The 18,424-nt window shown below is 39.0% G+C and overlaps 2 protein-coding genes across 13 annotated transcripts in view; one reads left to right on the plus strand and one right to left on the minus strand.

Moving 5' to 3' along the window:
- Positions 1-9,458, plus strand: part of RB1 (RB transcriptional corepressor 1) — a 119,684-nt gene extending 110,226 nt beyond the window's left edge. For 2 of the 3 annotated variants that reach the window (XM_020876523.2, XM_020876524.2), the window contains 4 exons: positions 473-503; positions 2,924-3,066; positions 3,584-3,633; positions 7,062-9,458. In XM_020876523.2, coding sequence (XP_020732182.2) covers positions 473-503; positions 2,924-3,066; positions 3,584-3,633; positions 7,062-7,135 — 298 coding nt within the window. In that variant the 3' untranslated portion in view covers positions 7,136-9,458. Of the gene's footprint in view, positions 1-472; positions 504-2,923; positions 3,067-3,583; positions 3,634-7,030 lie in introns of all 3 variants that reach the window. The other variant, XM_070471245.1, reaches the window with a different exon arrangement.
- Positions 9,459-11,136: 1,678 nt separating this feature from the next.
- The window catches only part of RCBTB2 (RCC1 and BTB domain containing protein 2), a 44,940-nt gene continuing 37,652 nt past the window's right edge, over positions 11,137-18,424 (minus strand). For 9 of the 10 annotated variants that reach the window (XM_020876518.2, XM_020876516.2, XM_070471246.1 and 6 more), the window contains 2 exons: positions 17,009-17,139; positions 11,137-12,394 (listed from right to left, as the gene is read on the minus strand). In XM_020876518.2, coding sequence (XP_020732177.2) covers positions 12,254-12,394; positions 17,009-17,139 — 272 coding nt within the window. In that variant the 3' untranslated portion in view covers positions 11,137-12,253. The remainder of the gene's footprint in view (positions 12,395-17,008; positions 17,140-18,424) is intronic. The other variant, XM_070471247.1, reaches the window with a different exon arrangement.

Raw genomic sequence — 18,424 nt, forward strand, 5'->3', positions numbered from 1 at the left:
ATCACTGAGACACCTGGGAAGCCCACATGTTAAATAACCTTTACCATATGTCAGTATAGATCCTAATAGAATTTGGATTATCACTTATACAGTTTTACCAAATATAACTTGCATTTTTAATGAGAAAATGTGAAAAAAATTTGAATTGCTTCTTTACTCATTGATTTATGAAGAATTAAGTATGGGTAAACTTAAAATTTTCTTTTACCCTCTTTCCTTGTAAGCAATGGCAAAATATATTCTTGTAGACGTGCAGTTCTTGCTTTAAAAATCTACGGAACCAGCTCAGTGTGTGACTAGACTAGCACTACCAAAATTAGCCTTTAATGAGTATAATTCATCCGTGGTTCTAGGGGTAGAGGAAAGCTTTGATTTGGTCTTCCTGTGAGTTCAGAATGACGTGTGTATGTTCATCTCTGCATAATTGTGTATGATTTGCATTACTAATTTGTATTTTATATTAACTTGACAGAATCTTAGTATCAATCGGTGAATCATTTGGGGTGAGTATTTTTTCTGTGAATTACAATAGCATGATACCATAATTATAAAAGAATTTGAAATTTTCTGTAATTGAATTTATAAATGCTGCTATTCAAGTACCTCATTCAAGCATGTTGCATAAAATTTAGAAGATATATATCAGATTTATTTTCAAATCAGGTTTAATTTTAAATCAAATTCATAATTGGTGCATTTCAAAACTGCTTTTTAAACACCTTTGAAATTATATGTGTGTATACATTAATGTATATACATGCAAATATATATGTGCATTATATAGTCTCAAAGGAATGTTTTAAAAAGTGGCTTTGAATTTCACTCATTGAGAGTATGATTTAAAATACTCCAAAATGTGGTCACCACGTCCTCTTGTCACCAGCCAGTACCTCCTGGTCCCTTCTGTATGTATACACACTTTTGCTTTTCCTTCCTCTCCAACTTCTAGGGTATTCTTCCCTGGTAAATTGATTAGGAATTGGTTACATGCCCCAGGGTAAGTGACAGACTATGTGATGGTCTTTGTTGCAGAGGAGTCCAGGGGAAAGTTAAGCCTTGAAAGGGTTATCCTAGTCTGGGAGCCCACTGCTCTAACTGGCCTTTCCCAGTGTCACTAATTCACAGTCCTGTGTTCAGTGAGCGTTACTGAATGTTTCTTCCTACCACCCCCACCTATATTTGTTATTTATTGCTGCATAACAAACCACCCCCAGACTTAGGCATTTAAACCTTTTTTAACCTCATTCCTTGTGGGTCATTGAGCAGGCCTGGCTCAGCCGGGTCCAGGGTCTGGCTGTACGAGGCTGCAGTCAGCATGTCAGCTGAATCTGCAGTTATCTCCAGGCTCACCTGGAGGACCACCTTTCTCACTCAGACTCACTTGTATGGCTGTTGGCTGATCCTCAATGGCTGTTGGCTCAAGCCAACATCAGTTCCTTAACACCTGGGCTTCTCCCTCGGGTGGCGGGCTACTCACAACAGAGAGGAGGGAGGGAAGAGGGAGATAAGCAAAATTGAAGTCAGTCTTCTTGTCATATTGGAAGTGACTTGCCATCACTTTTGCTGCATTATTTTGTCAGAAGCAGGACAACACTAGATCCAGCCCCACATTCGAGGAGACAGTGAGGCCATTCTAGCGTCTGCCTAAGCCCTGCCCCCAATGAAATAACTAGAGAGAGATACATGTTGTATACTAAAAAACCAAATGTTAACATGTGTGTTACAAATAGTAAATGCGATGACATTTAGCTCAACACAAGCTACAGCTGTCAGGCTTCACAAAGGTGATGTGGGCCACATAAATAGGATTGGATCCAGATTAAGTATAGAGTAGTGGTGTTCAAACTGTTTTGCTTGCCATAACCTCTGAAAGAGTTGAAAGAAGGTTATACATACTTCCATATTTTAAAGCTGATAACTGGAAATCCATTTAATAGGTGTACAGAATTTCATTTCTATCCTGTTGTACATGGGCTCTAAATATATTTTCCATCAAAATCTGGTTTTGCATTTAATTTTTTGGAAACTTAGTTCATTTAATTTTTGGTAAATTAGCTAATGAAAATTAGCTTTGCATAATTAGCAAAGCTAATCCTCAGTGTCAAATCAGATTTAATTTCTATTGGAAAGTCTGATTTCATTCTAGAATCCAAATAAACATGTTAATACACATCACTGAGATAATCACCTCACTCTGGTTCTGAAATAGATGAGACACAGTTTTTCCATGTGTTTGTCCTTTGGATAAAATAAGGTATTGTGCCCTCTTTAGCATTTTTTACCAAAGTTTTCTTTACTGTGAAAGGATTCTTCCTCAGGAGATACGTATATCTAATTACCTCTAATAGTACTTGGAAGGACTCAAATGCTTTGAGTTTTTCATATATTTAATATTTTATTTTAAACCTTTTAAGAGTTAGGAATATCAACAAATACTACATCAATGATGATTTCAAATTTATAAGCTGTATGACTTGTCAGCATAATATTCATAAAGTGAGTCCAAAATTATTAATCACTAGACACCTCTTATTGAATTCTTGTTACATTTGCTCCAGTTATGCTATGCTTAAAAAAAAAAAAAACAAGGTTCCAAAAAGCTCTTCCAGCTTTGCATGCTTCTGAGAAATAGCCCTGGTTTTGTGCATGAGTAAGTTCTGAAAATGAGAAACCAGGACTTTTGGAGTAGTAGTCAGAGTTGTTGGGAAGATACAGGAGGGTGTGAGAAGAGCGGGTATTTATTGGGGCAGAGTTAGGTGCAGTTAGACTGATTTTAACATTTTTCATATCTCCCGTTTGGTCCAAAAAAGCAGGAAGTTAAATGCAGATATTACCTCTGCCTGATTTTTGATCCACCTCAAACTTATAATTTGGGGTTGTTAACTACAAAATGATCTAAAATAAAGAATTCTATAATTTGTAGACTTCAGAGAAGTTCCAGAAAATAAATCAAATGGTGTGTAACAGTGACCGTGTGCTCAAAAGAAGTGCTGAAGGAAGCAACCCTCCTAAACCACTGAAAAAACTGCGCTTTGACATCGAAGGATCTGATGAAGCAGATGGAAGGTAGGGACAGTATTAGCACGTGTGTCAGTAGCTGAGCTGGTCGTCGGGAGGACCCAGAGTGGCTGCTCTGGCCCTGGCTTCTGCCAGTCTCTCTCACGCCAGTTTTATTTTGGAAATTATGAGGCTTGCTCAAAATAAAAGATGTGACTGCATCCCAAAGTTAAAAAAGCACCACATAAATCTACTGAAATTCATTGAAAATATCAGATGTTTACAAATCTAATCGGGCTTTACAATGCCATGGATAGAATTTTGTGAGCTTTGATTAACATTAGATTTTAAAATGCTCACTCTTGAAAAATGCTACCCTATTTTATAAGAACCACTGATAACATATCCAGGCTCATAAATTTATGACATTTGTATTTCAGATGTTTGATTTATAATCCTTTGACAGTAAAAGCTATTTACTAAAGTAAGAGCATAAATAGTCATTGAAAATGCCATAGTTTTTGGAAATTGGAGTTTTTCATTTATACATATACATATGAAATATTTTGAATTTTTAAATCTGCAGTAAACATCTCCCAGGGGAATCCAAATTTCAACAGAAACTGGCAGAAATGAGTAAGTACTTATTTGAATAAGTAAATGAACAGTTGTTTACATTGCAGAAAGCCTTTTCATTATAAAAGGATAAATTTATAGAATCCCTTTAATTAACAGACTTTTTTATGCATTTAAAATATAATTCAGTCAACAATATGTTATTTACAAGTATCTATGTATTAAATGTATGATGCAAAGTCAGGTCATCTTCATCCATCCCAACATCTACTGTGCAGCAGGAAGACCAAGAAGTGAAACCACATCTTCATTACGGATGGCTGTGGCTAGAAAATATTTTAGTATAGCAGAACTGTAATGAGGAACTCTCTGAGTGCTGGATATATAGGGAGGATGTTAGAAACTTAGCATATATAAATATCATCACCTTTACTTAAAGAATCTTTTATTCTGCTATTATCGAACTTTCCTAATTTGCAAGTTTTAGAACTGGATTTCAAACAAAAGTTTTCCATTACTAGAAATCATAATTTTGATAAAGAACACTAAATCATTTTCCAAGTTAGACTGACGTAAGTTTGGAACATTAGTTCAGTTCAGTTACTCAGTGTCTGACTCTGTGACCCCATGGACTGCAGCACGCCAGTCTTCCCTGTCCATCACCAACTCCCGGAGCTAGTTCAAACTCAAGTCCATCAAGTCGGTAATGCCATCCAACCATCTTATCCTCTGTCGTCCCCTTCTCCTTCCACCTTCAATCTTTCCCAGCATCAGGGTCTTCCAGTGAATCAGTTCTTCAGGTGGCCAAAGTATTGCAGTTTCAGCTTCATCATCCGTCCTTCCAATGAATATTCAGGACTGATCTCCTTTAGGATGGACTGGTTGGATCTCCTTGCAGTCCAAGGGACTCTCAAGAGTCTTCTCCAACACCACAGTTCAAAAGCATCAATTCTTCAGCACTCAGCTTTCTTTATAGTCCAACTCTCACATCCATACATGACTACTGGAAAAACCATAGCTTTGAATAGACTGAACTTTGTTGGCAAAGTAATGTTTCTGCTTTTTAATATGCTGTCTAGGTTGGTCATAACTTTTCTTCCAAGGAGCAAGTGTCTTTTAATTTCATGGCTGCAGTCACCATCTGTAGTGATTTTGGAACCCCCCAAAATAAAGTCTGTTACTGTTTCCATTGGAATGTTAAGGCAAACGGAATTCTCTCCTAAACTTATCTGAGGCTGTGAAAGATTAACCCAAGCAGAGTTAGATGGAAAGCACTTTAAGAAAAAGATCAGGGGACTCCCCTGGTGGTCCTGTGATTGAGATGGCACCTTCCAGTGCAGGGGGTGTGGGCGCGAAGATCCCACATGCCTCACAGCCAAAAAACCAAAACATAAAACAGAAACAATAACAAATTCAATAAAGACTTTTAAAACTGGTCCATATTTTAAAAAAAAGTCTTTAAAAAAAAAAGGAAAAAGATCTGTGTGCATAAATTGTTTGTTGTTGTTTAGTTGCCAAGTCATGTCTGACTCTTTGAGCCTACCAGGCTCCTCTGTCCACAGAATTCTCCAGGCAGGAATACTGTAGTGGGTTGCCATTTCCTCCTCCAGGGGATCTTCCCAACCAAGGAATCGAACCTGGGTCTCCTGCATTGGCAGGTGGGTTCTTGACCACTGAGCCACCAAGAAACCACAGACTGTTATTGGACTGTCTTAGAGAGGTAGACACGAAATGTCACCAGGAAGAGGTGACATTTCCTGATAATCTGGTGCCAGATCCATTAACAGGAAACAGAGCCAGGTCTTGGAAAGAAGACAAATATTTAAGAGATAATAACAATTAAAACTGTCACCCTTAGGTCATAGGACATATCGATAAGAACAATACCAATTAAAATGTGACTTTTTAAAAAGAAGCTTTCTTTCAGTACATCTCTTATATACTAACTTTGAGATACAAAGTTTTTAAAATTACTTTTGATTTTAAACAATTTTTCTATGTATATTATTTGAAGATACTATTGAAACTAAATGTAACAAAAGTTTTAAGTTCTTTGCTTATAAATGAATCTCTTTTTGGATTTTACATCAACTAATATACTACTGTTTTAAACTTTTTTGTAGCTTTTCCTCCCCAGTGCATGAAAATAGACATGAAGCTTATAACTAAAATCAGGCCTTCAAAACATGTGGAAGCCTTTTGGAGCTCACAAGTATGCATTTTAAAGGGAGTAGAAAGATGTAAAAATATGAGTGTTTTCTTACAGAGGAGCTCAGTTGCTGTAGTCAGTCCATTTCACACTGACACAGTTAGCAATGACTGTGAATTCCCTCTGCCAGGCTGAAGTTCAGGGCCTTCACACAGCTAGAAAATGGAGGGGAAGTGGCAGGAGTTTTAACACATAAGGGTAAGGAATTCTCCAGGTTGCTCCTCAGCTTTCTGGAAAAACAGATCATCACACAGTGCTGGATTGCTGAGTGGAAGGACCAGAAGAGGAGACTGAGAGTCACTCTTTCTGTTCTTTACCAAGTGTGAATGTTCTTTGTGCTTCTTTATAAAGAACTCTTGCCTACCTCTAAAATCAAGTTAAGAATTTTGAAATAATTTAAAAGAAGCTTTCTGTTTTTGTCTGTGTTGTAATTAATAATGTATTTTAAAATGTCCATGTCCAAATTAAATGAGCTATAAGCTGGACTTCCCTGGTGTCTGGCTGTTGAGTCTGCCTGCCAATGCAGGGGACATAGGTGTGATCCCTGGTCTGAGAAGATCCCACATGCTGAGGAGCAAGGAAGCGCGTGCCCCACAACTGCTGAGCCTGTGCTCTAGAGACCGTGCACCGCAACTAGCAGTCCAGGCACTTAGAGCCTGCGCTCTGCAACACAGGAGGCCACCGCAGTGAGAAGCCTGTGCACCGCAACTGCAGAAAGCCCTCACAGCAATAAAGACCCAGTGCAGCCAAATTAATTAATTAAGTTAAAAAAATTATAAATGAGCTGTGAGCTGCTGTGTTTGCAGTACTTGCAGTGCATCTCCAAACACAAGGGGATTCTGAACTTCATGAAGAATAACACTCACTCCAGCAGATTCTGGACCAGCCCAGGATTCTGTTTTGCTCAGATGCTGGACTTAACCACATCACCTCTAGAGCAGTGGTCTACAAAGTTGGGCACGCTTGAGTGTGTGTAAGATCACCTTGTGGGGATACATAAGACAGTATTAGAATGCTTATTTATCTTTATCTCATTGATTTTTAATGTTTGGGGTATATGTGTTTTATAATTTATACACATAAATACATACATACTTTAATGGTACATATTTTGGGAAGAAGCTGGTTGATAGGGGTATGTGACTTAAAAAATTGGAAACCACAGCTTGTGAGGTCCTGGGCTCCATCAGTTTGGTGTGAGCATAACAAATAGGGTAGCCCTTTACCAACTTAACCCCACACCATCAGTGCTGTTAACATTTCTTCATCCTTTTTTTAGCATCTACTCGAACACGAATGCAAAAGCAGAAAATGAATGAGAGCATGGATACCTCAAACAGGGAAGAAAAGTGAGGACCCCACGACCTTGGTGGGCACCCATACACATCCAGTTTCATTGTCTTTGTCTCCTTCAGATCTGATTGTAGGACTCTCCCAGGTTCTGTTTACAGCCACAGTTAGTGAAGAAGGTAATACATATCTTTTTGTGGATAGCACAGTTGAGTATTTGTGCAGGGGATTCCTAAGCCACTGGCAACATTGTAGTCCCTATTACATGCATTGTTATTGTACAAGATTGAAAGTCTGTCGATCAAAGCTTATGTCGATCCTGCCATTGAAAAAGCTGTACCAGATGTTTGTATTTCCAAAGTACAGTAAGGCCCCTACATACGAACCTTCAAGATGTTGAACTTTCAAAGATGTGAACAGTTGAATCCAGTGAGGAACCAGAACCTGTGCCGTCAACATCAGGCATGAAGTTGCAGCTTGCCTTCCACCTCCTGCTGCTGATGGCCCTCCAGCTCTGCCGGCTCCCTCCTCCTGTCCCTTCTCCAGCAGTAACTCCTCTTGTGTTCATGCAGTGCCAGCCTGTGTGCCAGCTGTTGTACTGTACTGCTGTAGTTTTCGAGGTACTGTACTGTGACTGAAATGTTTTATTTTTATGTGTTTTTAATGTATTATTTGTGTGAAAAGTATTATAAGCCTATTATAGTACAGTACTATATAGCCAATGTGTTTGTTGGGTACCTAGGCTAACTCTGTTGGACTTATGAACAAATTGGACTTAAGAACGCACTCTTGGAATGGAACGTGTTGATACGTAGGGGTCTTACTTAATAATTGCTCTTTACAAACGTTGGCAGGATCCCCCAGGAGTGAGTCTCACAACCTGTGCCTATCCGAGTACTATCCAAGTCTTCTCTTGTGGCACGTATGATGTTTGCTGTTATTTTTATTAATTTATATTTATTTTTTTAATTTAACACGAGTACCCTTAGAAAATGCGTCTTGTCTTCCAAATGCAATTTGGCTGACTGCCCCCATTCACCCAAATGACCCAGAACTCTTGTGCTAAAACAGATGCTAGAAACTTAGGAGAAAATGACTGATTTTTTTACACATTAGAGTTTAGTTTACTAATGGAAACTAAATGGGTGTACTGTGTGTTTGTTTTATAAATTTTAGTTTTAAAATGCAAACAGAAGGCAAAAGTATAAACCTATGAGATACTGTCATACTACTGATACAGGTTTCATACCTCAGGACTTGTGAGAGTTTATTGATCCTTTTCTTTATCCAACTCATGCTTTAAAAATAAAGAGTTATTAATAGTACTCTTGGTTTTTATACCATTCAGATCACTGAATTCATTAAGTACCTGTCTAGTACCTGGGAAATAAAGTGTTCAGCTAGAGCTTTGCTGTCGAGTACCTGGATCCAGTACATCCCAAGGACACTTTCTGGCGCTTCTGGGTCCCAAAGAATCAAGATACAAAGCAAATTTTACTCCACAAACGGATTGTTAACTATAGGAGCCTTAATTTTTTTTCTTAGAGAGTTTCCTAATTGCATCTCAGCAATGATTCTCCTCTCCTGAATTTGGGAAGAGGTTTTTTTTTTTCTCCTAGAATGGTACATGTCTTCCATGTATCTTTTGAACTAGCAGTTGTCTTTTTTTTTTTTTTTTTAAATTCAGCATGGTCTTACACTGGCACATTCAAAGCCACATTATTTCTAGTCCACAGTGCAGGTGATGAAAGGTCTTTGGGTTAGACATTAATGTTTCTCTCTGATTTTGTGCAGAAGCTTCAAATTAAAATAGCTACAGTAGAAAAAGAGGCGCTTTCCCCCTCCCCCTGACACCTAAAGGTGTAATTTAAACTATCTTGTGTGATTAACTTATTTAGAGATGGTATAATTTAAAATAGGTGGTATTTAAGGTAGCATCTACTAGCTTTTAGAAAATTACTTTGTTTAAACTGAGAGTTCTTTTTAAAAAGAAATCTGGTCTTATTTGTTAGAAAGCAGAATTTTATTTTGTGCTCAATTAAGTTGCAAACTTAATTTTTTGACAGTTTTCTTGGTGACACAGGCACTAGAAAGCTTTATCTCACTTCCTCATTCATTTTTGCATGAATATCATACAAATCAGTTAGCTTTTAGGTCAAGGGCTTACCACATTACTGGGTCTTTTGCTAATAAGTTCATGTTAGAATTAGTGTCAGAATTTAAGGAACTTCAGAGATTGTGTATTGAGATTTCTTACATAAGACTTCAGATACTGCTTTATTGCTTTTTGTATTGGTTAAAACTGTACATTTGAAATTGCTACATTACTATTTTCTACAATTAACAATAGTTTGTCTATTTTTCAATAAATTAGTTAAGAGTCTCAGTAGTCCGATGTGGTCTTTGTATTAAGTGCAGTAACAGTCTCTTCTGTATCTAAATTCTCTCCTAGTATCTCATCCATTGTTAGCATTTAATGGGCTTTATATGCTGATTAATCCCAAATTTATTTCTCCAGCCCTGACCTCTTCACAGAAGTCAGAGCTCTCACAGCCAAAAGAACTCAATTCCTACCCCACCCAGCTTCTCAAAATATAAACCAAAATCAAACAACAAAAAAAAACCCACCACCTTGTTTCTACCCTGGTCTTTCCCCATTTTACTCAACACATACTCGCTCAAGATAAAAAAACTTGTCTTCTGTTAGCTCATGTCTGGACCACTGTTAAGAGACTTCTAACTGGTCTCGGCCTCCCTCCTCACCTTTCTACTCCTTGCAGAGTGAAAATGATCCTTTTAAAGTGTAAATGGCTTGGCTGCGCTCCTCTCCTGGGGGTACTCACACTGGATTACTGCCTCCTTCTCGTGCTCACTCTGCTTTATCCACACTGGCCTTTTTGTCTTGTGATGCCAAGCCCATCCCTGGAGTGGGCTTTTACATTTGCTGTTCCTTCTGTCTGTAAGTGATCTTCCCCCACAATTTTGTTTCGCTTGTTTCTTCTTATCTTTCAGGGCTGTCAGCCCAGAGGTCTTCCTTGACACCCAAGCTAAAAATCCTTCCTCTGTACTGTGCTGCCGTCCTTTGAAAGTGTAACAGCATCATCACCATCAGAAATGACCTTACTCAGCTTGCCTATTGCCTGTTTACCCATCCTGGGATCAACCTGACTGGTCTCACTCACTCACTACTGTAGTTCTAGCATCCAGAAGTCCATATGCAGGGGGTGGGGGTGGGGGGTGGCGTGGAAGGTGTTTTCCAAGTATATGGAAACAAATCATATTCTCTTCCTCTTTGGAGGATATCTAGCTAGAACTCCATCCACCCCTTCTTACTAACATGTACTCTGGCAGAGTGGTGACCCACTATGGAGTCTCATGGAGGGTAATCCATTTTCCATCCCTAAATAAACTTACCTGTTTTCCTCTCTGGGTGGTCCCATGTTTCCATGAAATGAGTTCATGAAAGAAAAAGGCACTGAGGAACTTCAGAAGACTGTCAGAAAAGGGCAAGAAAGAGGAAGAGAAGGTTCGGGAAGACACTGTAAAATATAAAGGCTTTTGGTCAGTGACAGCAGGCCTAGCAGGGTGAGGAGAAGCCGGAAGTGAATCAAACCTGTGGACATCTGACCGTGACAACTGAAGCTGTGGAACGCCTCAATGTTTCTTTGCGGAGAGATCAATAAACCTACCAGGACATGCACACACATGGTGTGAGACTGTTTTAAAATAACCCACACTGTACAGTTCCAGAAATGGGATTCTGACTTAATTAGAGACACTTGGACTCCTTGGCCTCTACCAGACCAGGTCTGCAAAAATAGATAAACAGAAAGAAACAAGGATTCAAGCGACCTCACCAGTAAAGACCAATCACTCATAGGTAAGTGTATGAATAGTAATTAAACTGTTTAGAAGTCATCCAGGTTTTAGGGTCGGGTTTGTTATGATGCCTTATCTCAGTGACTGCTTTAAAAAATTAGTTTATATGAAACAATCTGTGTGTATCTAAGAGACATAAGGTGGGTAGAATCTTGCTGCTTCTGAAGAATTAAAAAACACACACATTTGTTCTGTTACTTACAAATGAGCACTTTATTATCAAACAGTTCAGCATCAGAACAAGGTTTCTAATTCCAAAAGAGGTTTCTTCACATAGTATCATATTGTGAAATACATGTTAGGACACTGACACCGCAGCCTACATCCTGGTTCAGTTTCTCCTTTGCAGTTGGGTAACTTGATCTAAAAAGTATAAATTTACCTCATTCGTGCTAGTGGTGCCCATGAAATGGAAGTATTAGTTCCTTTTCAGCTGCTACTTTTATAATCACACTGTGCCAAGTTAAAAGACCTGTTTTGTGGTGACATAAAAGTCAACTACAAGAGAAAACCATTTTTACTTACAGAGGCAAATCTCTTAACACAAAAGTAAAAGGACATTATGCAATTATGTAAGGCAAATCAGCCCAGGAATAACACTCTTTCAAAGATAGTATTTCATACTCAATAATTTCATATGAGAAATTAATGACTCAGAGTAAAACGGAGAATTAAAATTAGCCCTTGGGTCTTCAACAATTTAATTGCCAAGGCCTTTTGTGAATTCTAATTAACGCTTTAAATTAGCCACTATTCCTCAGAACAATGTACCATAATAGGAACCTCAGCTGTTTTAAATTTGTTTTGCCTAAGTTATTCCTTCATCCAGTGTTCCATAAATAAAGCTGTTCAGGCATGATTAAGATTGATAATAAGTTGAGTGCCTGCTATAGGCAAGGCACTGTGCTGGATGCTGGAAGTGTGCTAGTGAGAACACTCCTGGTCAAGCTTCTCTGTGTGGTACCAGCCTGTTGAATATGGAAATTTGGCCAGAATAGCATACACTTAGACCCCTGTACCAAAAGTCTTCAACTTAAGTGACTTGTAAGAGGAAATGGTAAATATAGTAAGACATTTCAATTTTTTCCCCTTGCGCTTAGTCCCATCTGAACAGACCATTTAATGCCTTCTCTTGTAGACAGTGGATTTCAGAAGCGGGGGAAGACTCACCACCATCCCCGTGTTTTGACAGAACATGTTCAGCCCAAATGTAGCACATCATCAACACTATTAAGAAGAAGTTATTCTCTGACTGTTGCAGGGATAGTGGAAACACTAAAACTTCTTTCCTGCAGGTGAGGGTCAGTTTTTAAAGGCTCCAACTCTGCTTGCTTTGCTGATAAAGTTCTTCAAGAGATCATGGTCCATTTCTGCAAAGCCCGAAGTCTGTGTTACTACAGTCAAATGGTTTATGCAAAACCTGAAGCAGAATTCTTCTAAGTCCTAGGGACGACAACAAATATTTTAGCAAATTCACATATCCTGATGCAATGCAACATAGCACAAAAATTCCTAAAACACAAAGGTGAGGAAAGAGGATTTGATGGCCAACAGAAAGAAATGCTGGGACAGCAGTACCTAAAGAATAGCTGTAAAACTATACAGCTGATGTGAGTCTATGCTTGTAAAAATGTAAATAACAGAGGAAAGCATTCAAGTTCCTCCACACTAACCAATGCAAAAAATGAGACATTTTCTTCCCAGAGATAGGCACCGATGTGTATTGTTCATTCCTCTTTCACTATTTACTTAGAGTACAACACTCTTTTTTTGTTTGTGTAATAAATGTTTCTTTATTGTGTGAATGTATAGAGTAAATTGACTAAAAGATTTTCTTTATGGTGAGCCCAACACTCCTCTTTTAGTCTTCTGGGGCTTAAATAGTTCTACCTGTAAAGAATTTGTGAGGAAAGCTTATGCCATGAAAGAGTCATCTGGGAAACTGCTTCTCTGAAGTCATGAACAGACCACTGCTCTTTCTCCTTCACAAGAAGACAAGGCTGGGATGGTTAGGCTTCATCAGATCACACAGAGCTTTAGTAGTCTGAAGTGGGAAAGTGCTTGAAAGAAATCACAATTTTCTGCTGAGAGAAACTCCACAGATGGAGATTTCTGGCTTACTGTAATGTACCCTAGGCCAAAAAAAAAAAAAGTCCCATAGTGATTCCCTTGATTAGATCTGCAAACTTGAGAATCAGAAATCAGGTGGCTTGACACACTTCTGGCCCCAGAGAACTGAGAACTAAGTGGAGACCCTGACGGCCTCGGGCCCTGGGCTACATGGCCCGCCGCGTCTCTTTCATGTCTGTGCTCAGCTCTCCTTGGTGAGACCTCCCTTCCTTCCTCGACCACGATAAACCTTCAGATTTCATCTCAGTCTGGCCTCCTCCCACTGCCCTTCCCTAACTTACTTTCTTATATCACTTATCACCACCTAACAGAACACATATTGTATTAGTTTATCTATTGCCCTCACCAGGAGAAAGTTCCATGAGGGCAGAGATTTTGGTCTATTTTGTTCACTTCTTGTACCCTCAAGTACCTAGAACAGTGTCAGGCATTTAATAGGCACTCAGTGGGTATTTGCTGAACCAGTGCATAAACACTGCTGATTTAAAATATGGAGACAGTAGAGAATTGTGGTAGAATGTGTGCTTTTGAAATTGGTCCAATCTGGGATTGCATGCCAGTTTTAAAATTATTATTAATAGTTTACTAAGAATTTAATCTCTCAGATTCAAGCTTCCTCACTTGTAAATTAGAATAATAATAATGCCTATATTCTTATTGGGTTCTTTTGAGAATTAAGCACGGTATGAACTGTGCTTCGAATAATCCCTGGCTTTTATTAATTATGTATTAAGGAGTTGGTGATGAACAGGGAGGCCTGGTGTGCTGCGATTCATGGGGTCGCAAAGAGTCCGACACGACTGAGCAACTGAACTGAAGTGTAGTCAAGCATGAGGGATAACTTGCTGAAAAGGTCCATTTCTTTTTTTGTCCATTTCTTATTAGAGTCAGCAAGTAAGAATACTAGTCACATCAAATGCACTGTTCTTTATAAACTTTTATGTGACGTAAGCACTGAGTCAATTTTATTTGTGGTCTGTCATACTAGTTTAGGATATAACAATTAGTCTACCTCTAAAGGCAAAGTGAGACATTCATTAAACAAACATTTAGTGAGCACCTACTATGTGTCAGGCACTATCCTAGGCACTAGGGATCTGGCAAAACAAAGTCCTTGCCATTCCTCAAGGAGCTTGCTTTCTAGAAAACAGAGGGCTGGATGGTAAGCATTCAAATAATTCACATAAATAGGAAATGTGAAGAAGTCTTGCAAATTAAGCCTAGTTCAGAGGGAAACAGTATGTGCCCACCATCTCATCATTTGAGGCAGTCCAGAAGAGTCCAGCATTACCACCGTGACTGTACCAAACTCTTGAAAAAGCACGTAGCTACTATTTGACCATGAAGCATTCTGCGTGTTGTAAGTGCCCAATGTATTATTACCTTGATGAAAGACAAATATTCACTATGCTTTTAAATGTCCATGCTTCAAGGTAAGGAAGTTTTTTTTTTTTTTAATGTTAAGTGAAAAAAACCTAGTATTTAGAGATATACACATAACCTAGGGAAAAAATCAGAAGGAGCTATATAAAATGTTTGTTGATGAGGCATTTCCTTCCTCATACTTTTTGTATTTTCTGAATTTTCTTTAATAAGCATATCATAAGCAGAAAAGAAGCTATAGCCTTTTTTCTGCTCACTGCTAAAATGTCCCTGTTCTTTGACAAAGGAAAGGATATCCTTAAGGAAATTAACTCCAAGGAGTCTGGCCTGTTTCCTTAAGATTTAACTCTAAGACAAGTTTTCTTTATTATCAAAACAATACATGGTCACTATAGAAATTTCAGGAAAAACTAGCAAAGATAACGAAATAAAAATCATCTTCAATCCCACCAATTCAAAGGTAACCATTGACTATATTTTTCAGTCTTTTTTTCTATGTAGATAATAAATTTTGGTCTTTTTCAATTTAGCTATTTATACTAAATTTTTAAAGTTTTTATTTAACAAATATACTTATTAAAAAATAGAACCACAGTTTTTCAGTCAATGATGTATCTTGAATAGTATTAATGTCACTGTTCAGTTCAGTTCAGTTCAGTCGCTCAGTCATGTCCGACTCTGAGACCCCATGGACTGTAGCATGCCAGCCTCCCTGTCCATCACCAACTCCCCGAGTTTATTCAAACTCATGTCCATTGAGTCAGTGATGCCATCCAGCCATCTCATCCTCTGTCGTCCCCTTCTCCTCTCGCCTTCAGTCTTTCCCAGCATCAGGGTCTTTTCAAATGAATCAGCTCTTCACATCAGGTGGTCAAAGTATTGGAGTTTCAGCTTCTACATCAGCCCTTCCAATGAACACCCAGGACTGATCTTTAGGATGGACTGGCTGGATCTCCTTGCAGTCCAAGGGACTCTCAAGAGTCTTCTCCAACACCACAGTTCAAAAGCATCAATTCTTTAGCGCTCAGCTTTCTTTATAGTCCAACTCTCACATCCATACAGGACTACTGGAAAAACCATAGCCTTAACTAGATGGACCTTTGTTGGCAAAGTAATGTCTTTGCTTTTTAATATGCTATCTAGGTTGGTCATAACTTTCCTTCCAAGGAGTAAGCATCTTTTTATTTCATGGCTGCAATCACCATCTGCAGTGATTTTGAAGCCCAAAAAAATAGTCTGCCACTATTTCCGCTGTTTCTCCATCTATTTGCCATGAAGTGATGGGACTGGATGCCATGATCTTTGTTTTCTGAATGTTGAGCTTTAAGCCAACTTTTTCACTCTCTCTCCTCTTTCACTTTCATCAAGAGGCTCTTCAGTTCTTCTTCACTTTTTGCCATAAGGGTGGTGTCATCTGCACATCTGAGGTTGTTGTTCAGTTGCTAAGTTGTGTCCAACTCTTTGTGACCCCAAAGACTGTACCATTGTTTAAACAATTTTCTTCTAACTTTATGCTGTATTTATGGTGTTGGAGAAGACTCTTTTGGACTGCAAGGAGATCAAACCAGTCAATCCTAAAGGAAATCAGTCCTGAATATTCACTGGAAGGGCTGATGCTGAAGCTGAAGCTCCAACCCTTTGGCCACCTGATGCGCAGAACTGACTCATTTGAAAAGACCCTGATGCTGGGAAAGATTGAAGGCAGGAGGAGAAGAGCACGACAGAGAATGAGATGGTTGGATGGCAATACCCACTCGATGGACATGAGTTTGAGTAAACTCCCGGAACTGGTGATGGATAAGGAGGCCTGGCGTGCTGCAGCCCATGGGGTCGCAAAGAGTCAGAAATGACTGAACGACTGAACTGAGAACTGAGATATTTATGCTGAATTTTTTTAATTTTTAAAAATTATAAACAATGCTACAGGAAACGTCTTTGAAGCTAAATCTCTGAATCCATGATTACTTTCTTAAGATAACTTTCTATAAGTGAATTCCTTAAAGAATTAAATTTTTAAAGCTTTTATTACATATTACACCAAACTGCCCCAACTGATAATACTAATTTGCATTCTCCTCAGCAATTTAGGAGAATATCCATTATCCTGAGCCTGTACTATTTCTAAAAATAGATTTTCCTATTGACAACTGAAAAATTATATCTTATTTTCATTCTTAGTTTTCATTTGTTCATAAATCCATTTGGTCCATTTTTTTTTTCCATCAAACTGCTCATGTTATTTTTTTTTAAAGACTTATACATTAACTATGGTAAACTTGCTTCACTGTGTTAAAGATATTTTTTCCAGAGTGTCATTTATTTTCTATTTGTGTGTGTGTGTGTGCACGCGTGTGTAAACATTTTGATTTTTTCAGATCAGATCTATCAATCCTTTCCTTCACGGTTTCTGCCCTTGAGCTCCATCCTAACTTTATATAAACATTCCTTTATATATTTTTTCTTTTAGTACTTTATTTAAATTAAATCTTTAAGCAGAGTTTCTTTCAGTGTAAGGTGAGCTCGTTGAAAGGATGCTCTTCTTACCTGAGCTTCATACTTCACGGCGGCCGATAGCAGCGCGATGGCATTCTCCTCGCAGATTCCTTGCTTGATAGTTTGTTGGCAGAGTTTTTTCAAACGATTTTCTCTATAAAATGTAGCCAAATCAAGCAATCCTGGTAGAAGGAGATGTTTATTAGGGGAGTGATCTCAAGTATCCTGATTTAAACTCACTCAACCTGTCAGAGATGATTTTAAATATTGTGTTGGCCAGAACTTTCTGTTCAGATTTGTCTGTAACATCGTATGGAAAACCCCACACGAACTTTTTGGCCAACCCAATATAATCCTCAGTGAAGGGGTATGGGAACTGGAGCTTAGGCTGACGTACACACTGTGCGTGTGTGGCTGGATCTAAGGACACAGCTGTGCTGACAGCAAGTGCAGCACTCAAACACGGAGCTGTGGGGGAAACAGCAGCAAGTGAAAATGGCCTTTCCTCCGGTTACCGCCCCCCACCCCCGCCGGAGCATCAGCACCTTCCCAGCAGCATTCACATGTGCTGTGAGAGCTTCTTCAAACACTTGCTCAGGTTTGCTTCTCCTTCAGAAGTTACTCTTCAGTCTCATGGCTGGACCATTTTTCCTGACTTCCGCGTACTCGGATGCCCAAGAGTTTAGGATTCAGACTCTTATTTCACTTATTTCCCTAAATGATCTCCAGCCTCACAGTTTTTACTGTCTGGTAAAAACCTGATGATTCTTGTTATATTATCTGTCACCTACTTTCAAATAATACAACATAGAGTGATTTCGATGTTTAAGTTGATTTTTAAGCTACTCCAAGGGATACTGTCGGAGAAGGAAATGGCAACCCAGCCCAGTAGTCTCTTGCCATGGACAGAGGAGCCTGGCAGGCTGCAGTCCACAGGGCCGCAGAGTTGCACAGGGCCGAGTGACTCAACATGCACACAGGGACACTGTGGAAAGACTCTCATCAAGGATGGTCAGTCAGGGGGTTTCCCTGGTCATCCAGTGCCCAGGGCGCCAAGTTTCCGCTGCAGGGGGCAAGGGTCCAATTCCGAGTCAGGCAAGATCCCACATCTGCTCAGTGCAGCCAAAAAAAGGGAATGGTCAGTCAGTCATTGTTTGAAAGGCTCTTGTCAAATGGCTTCAATTATGGCTATTTAAATCTCCATTTGAGGATTTGTTAATTACCATAAAGAATGTCACTGGTGAAGTGAGTGGCCCTCAAGTTATGTCACTTGGCTAGAGAGACTGTGAGAGTCCCCTCCACCCCTGCATGAATGGGATCCACACCATGGGCTCAGCAGTCCTACACCCTGGGAAGAATAGAACACTTGCTAGGTCCAATTCAGTCCTGGTTGCCACATGATCAAAAGCTAGCTAAATCATGACTGTAGACTGTTGTCATGTTTACTTCAAGATAACCTTTTCATGG

The sequence above is a fragment of the Odocoileus virginianus genome, chromosome 8 (assembly GCF_023699985.2).
Source record: "Odocoileus virginianus isolate 20LAN1187 ecotype Illinois chromosome 8, Ovbor_1.2, whole genome shotgun sequence".
In the NCBI taxonomy this organism is placed as follows: Eukaryota; Metazoa; Chordata; class Mammalia; order Artiodactyla; family Cervidae; genus Odocoileus; species Odocoileus virginianus.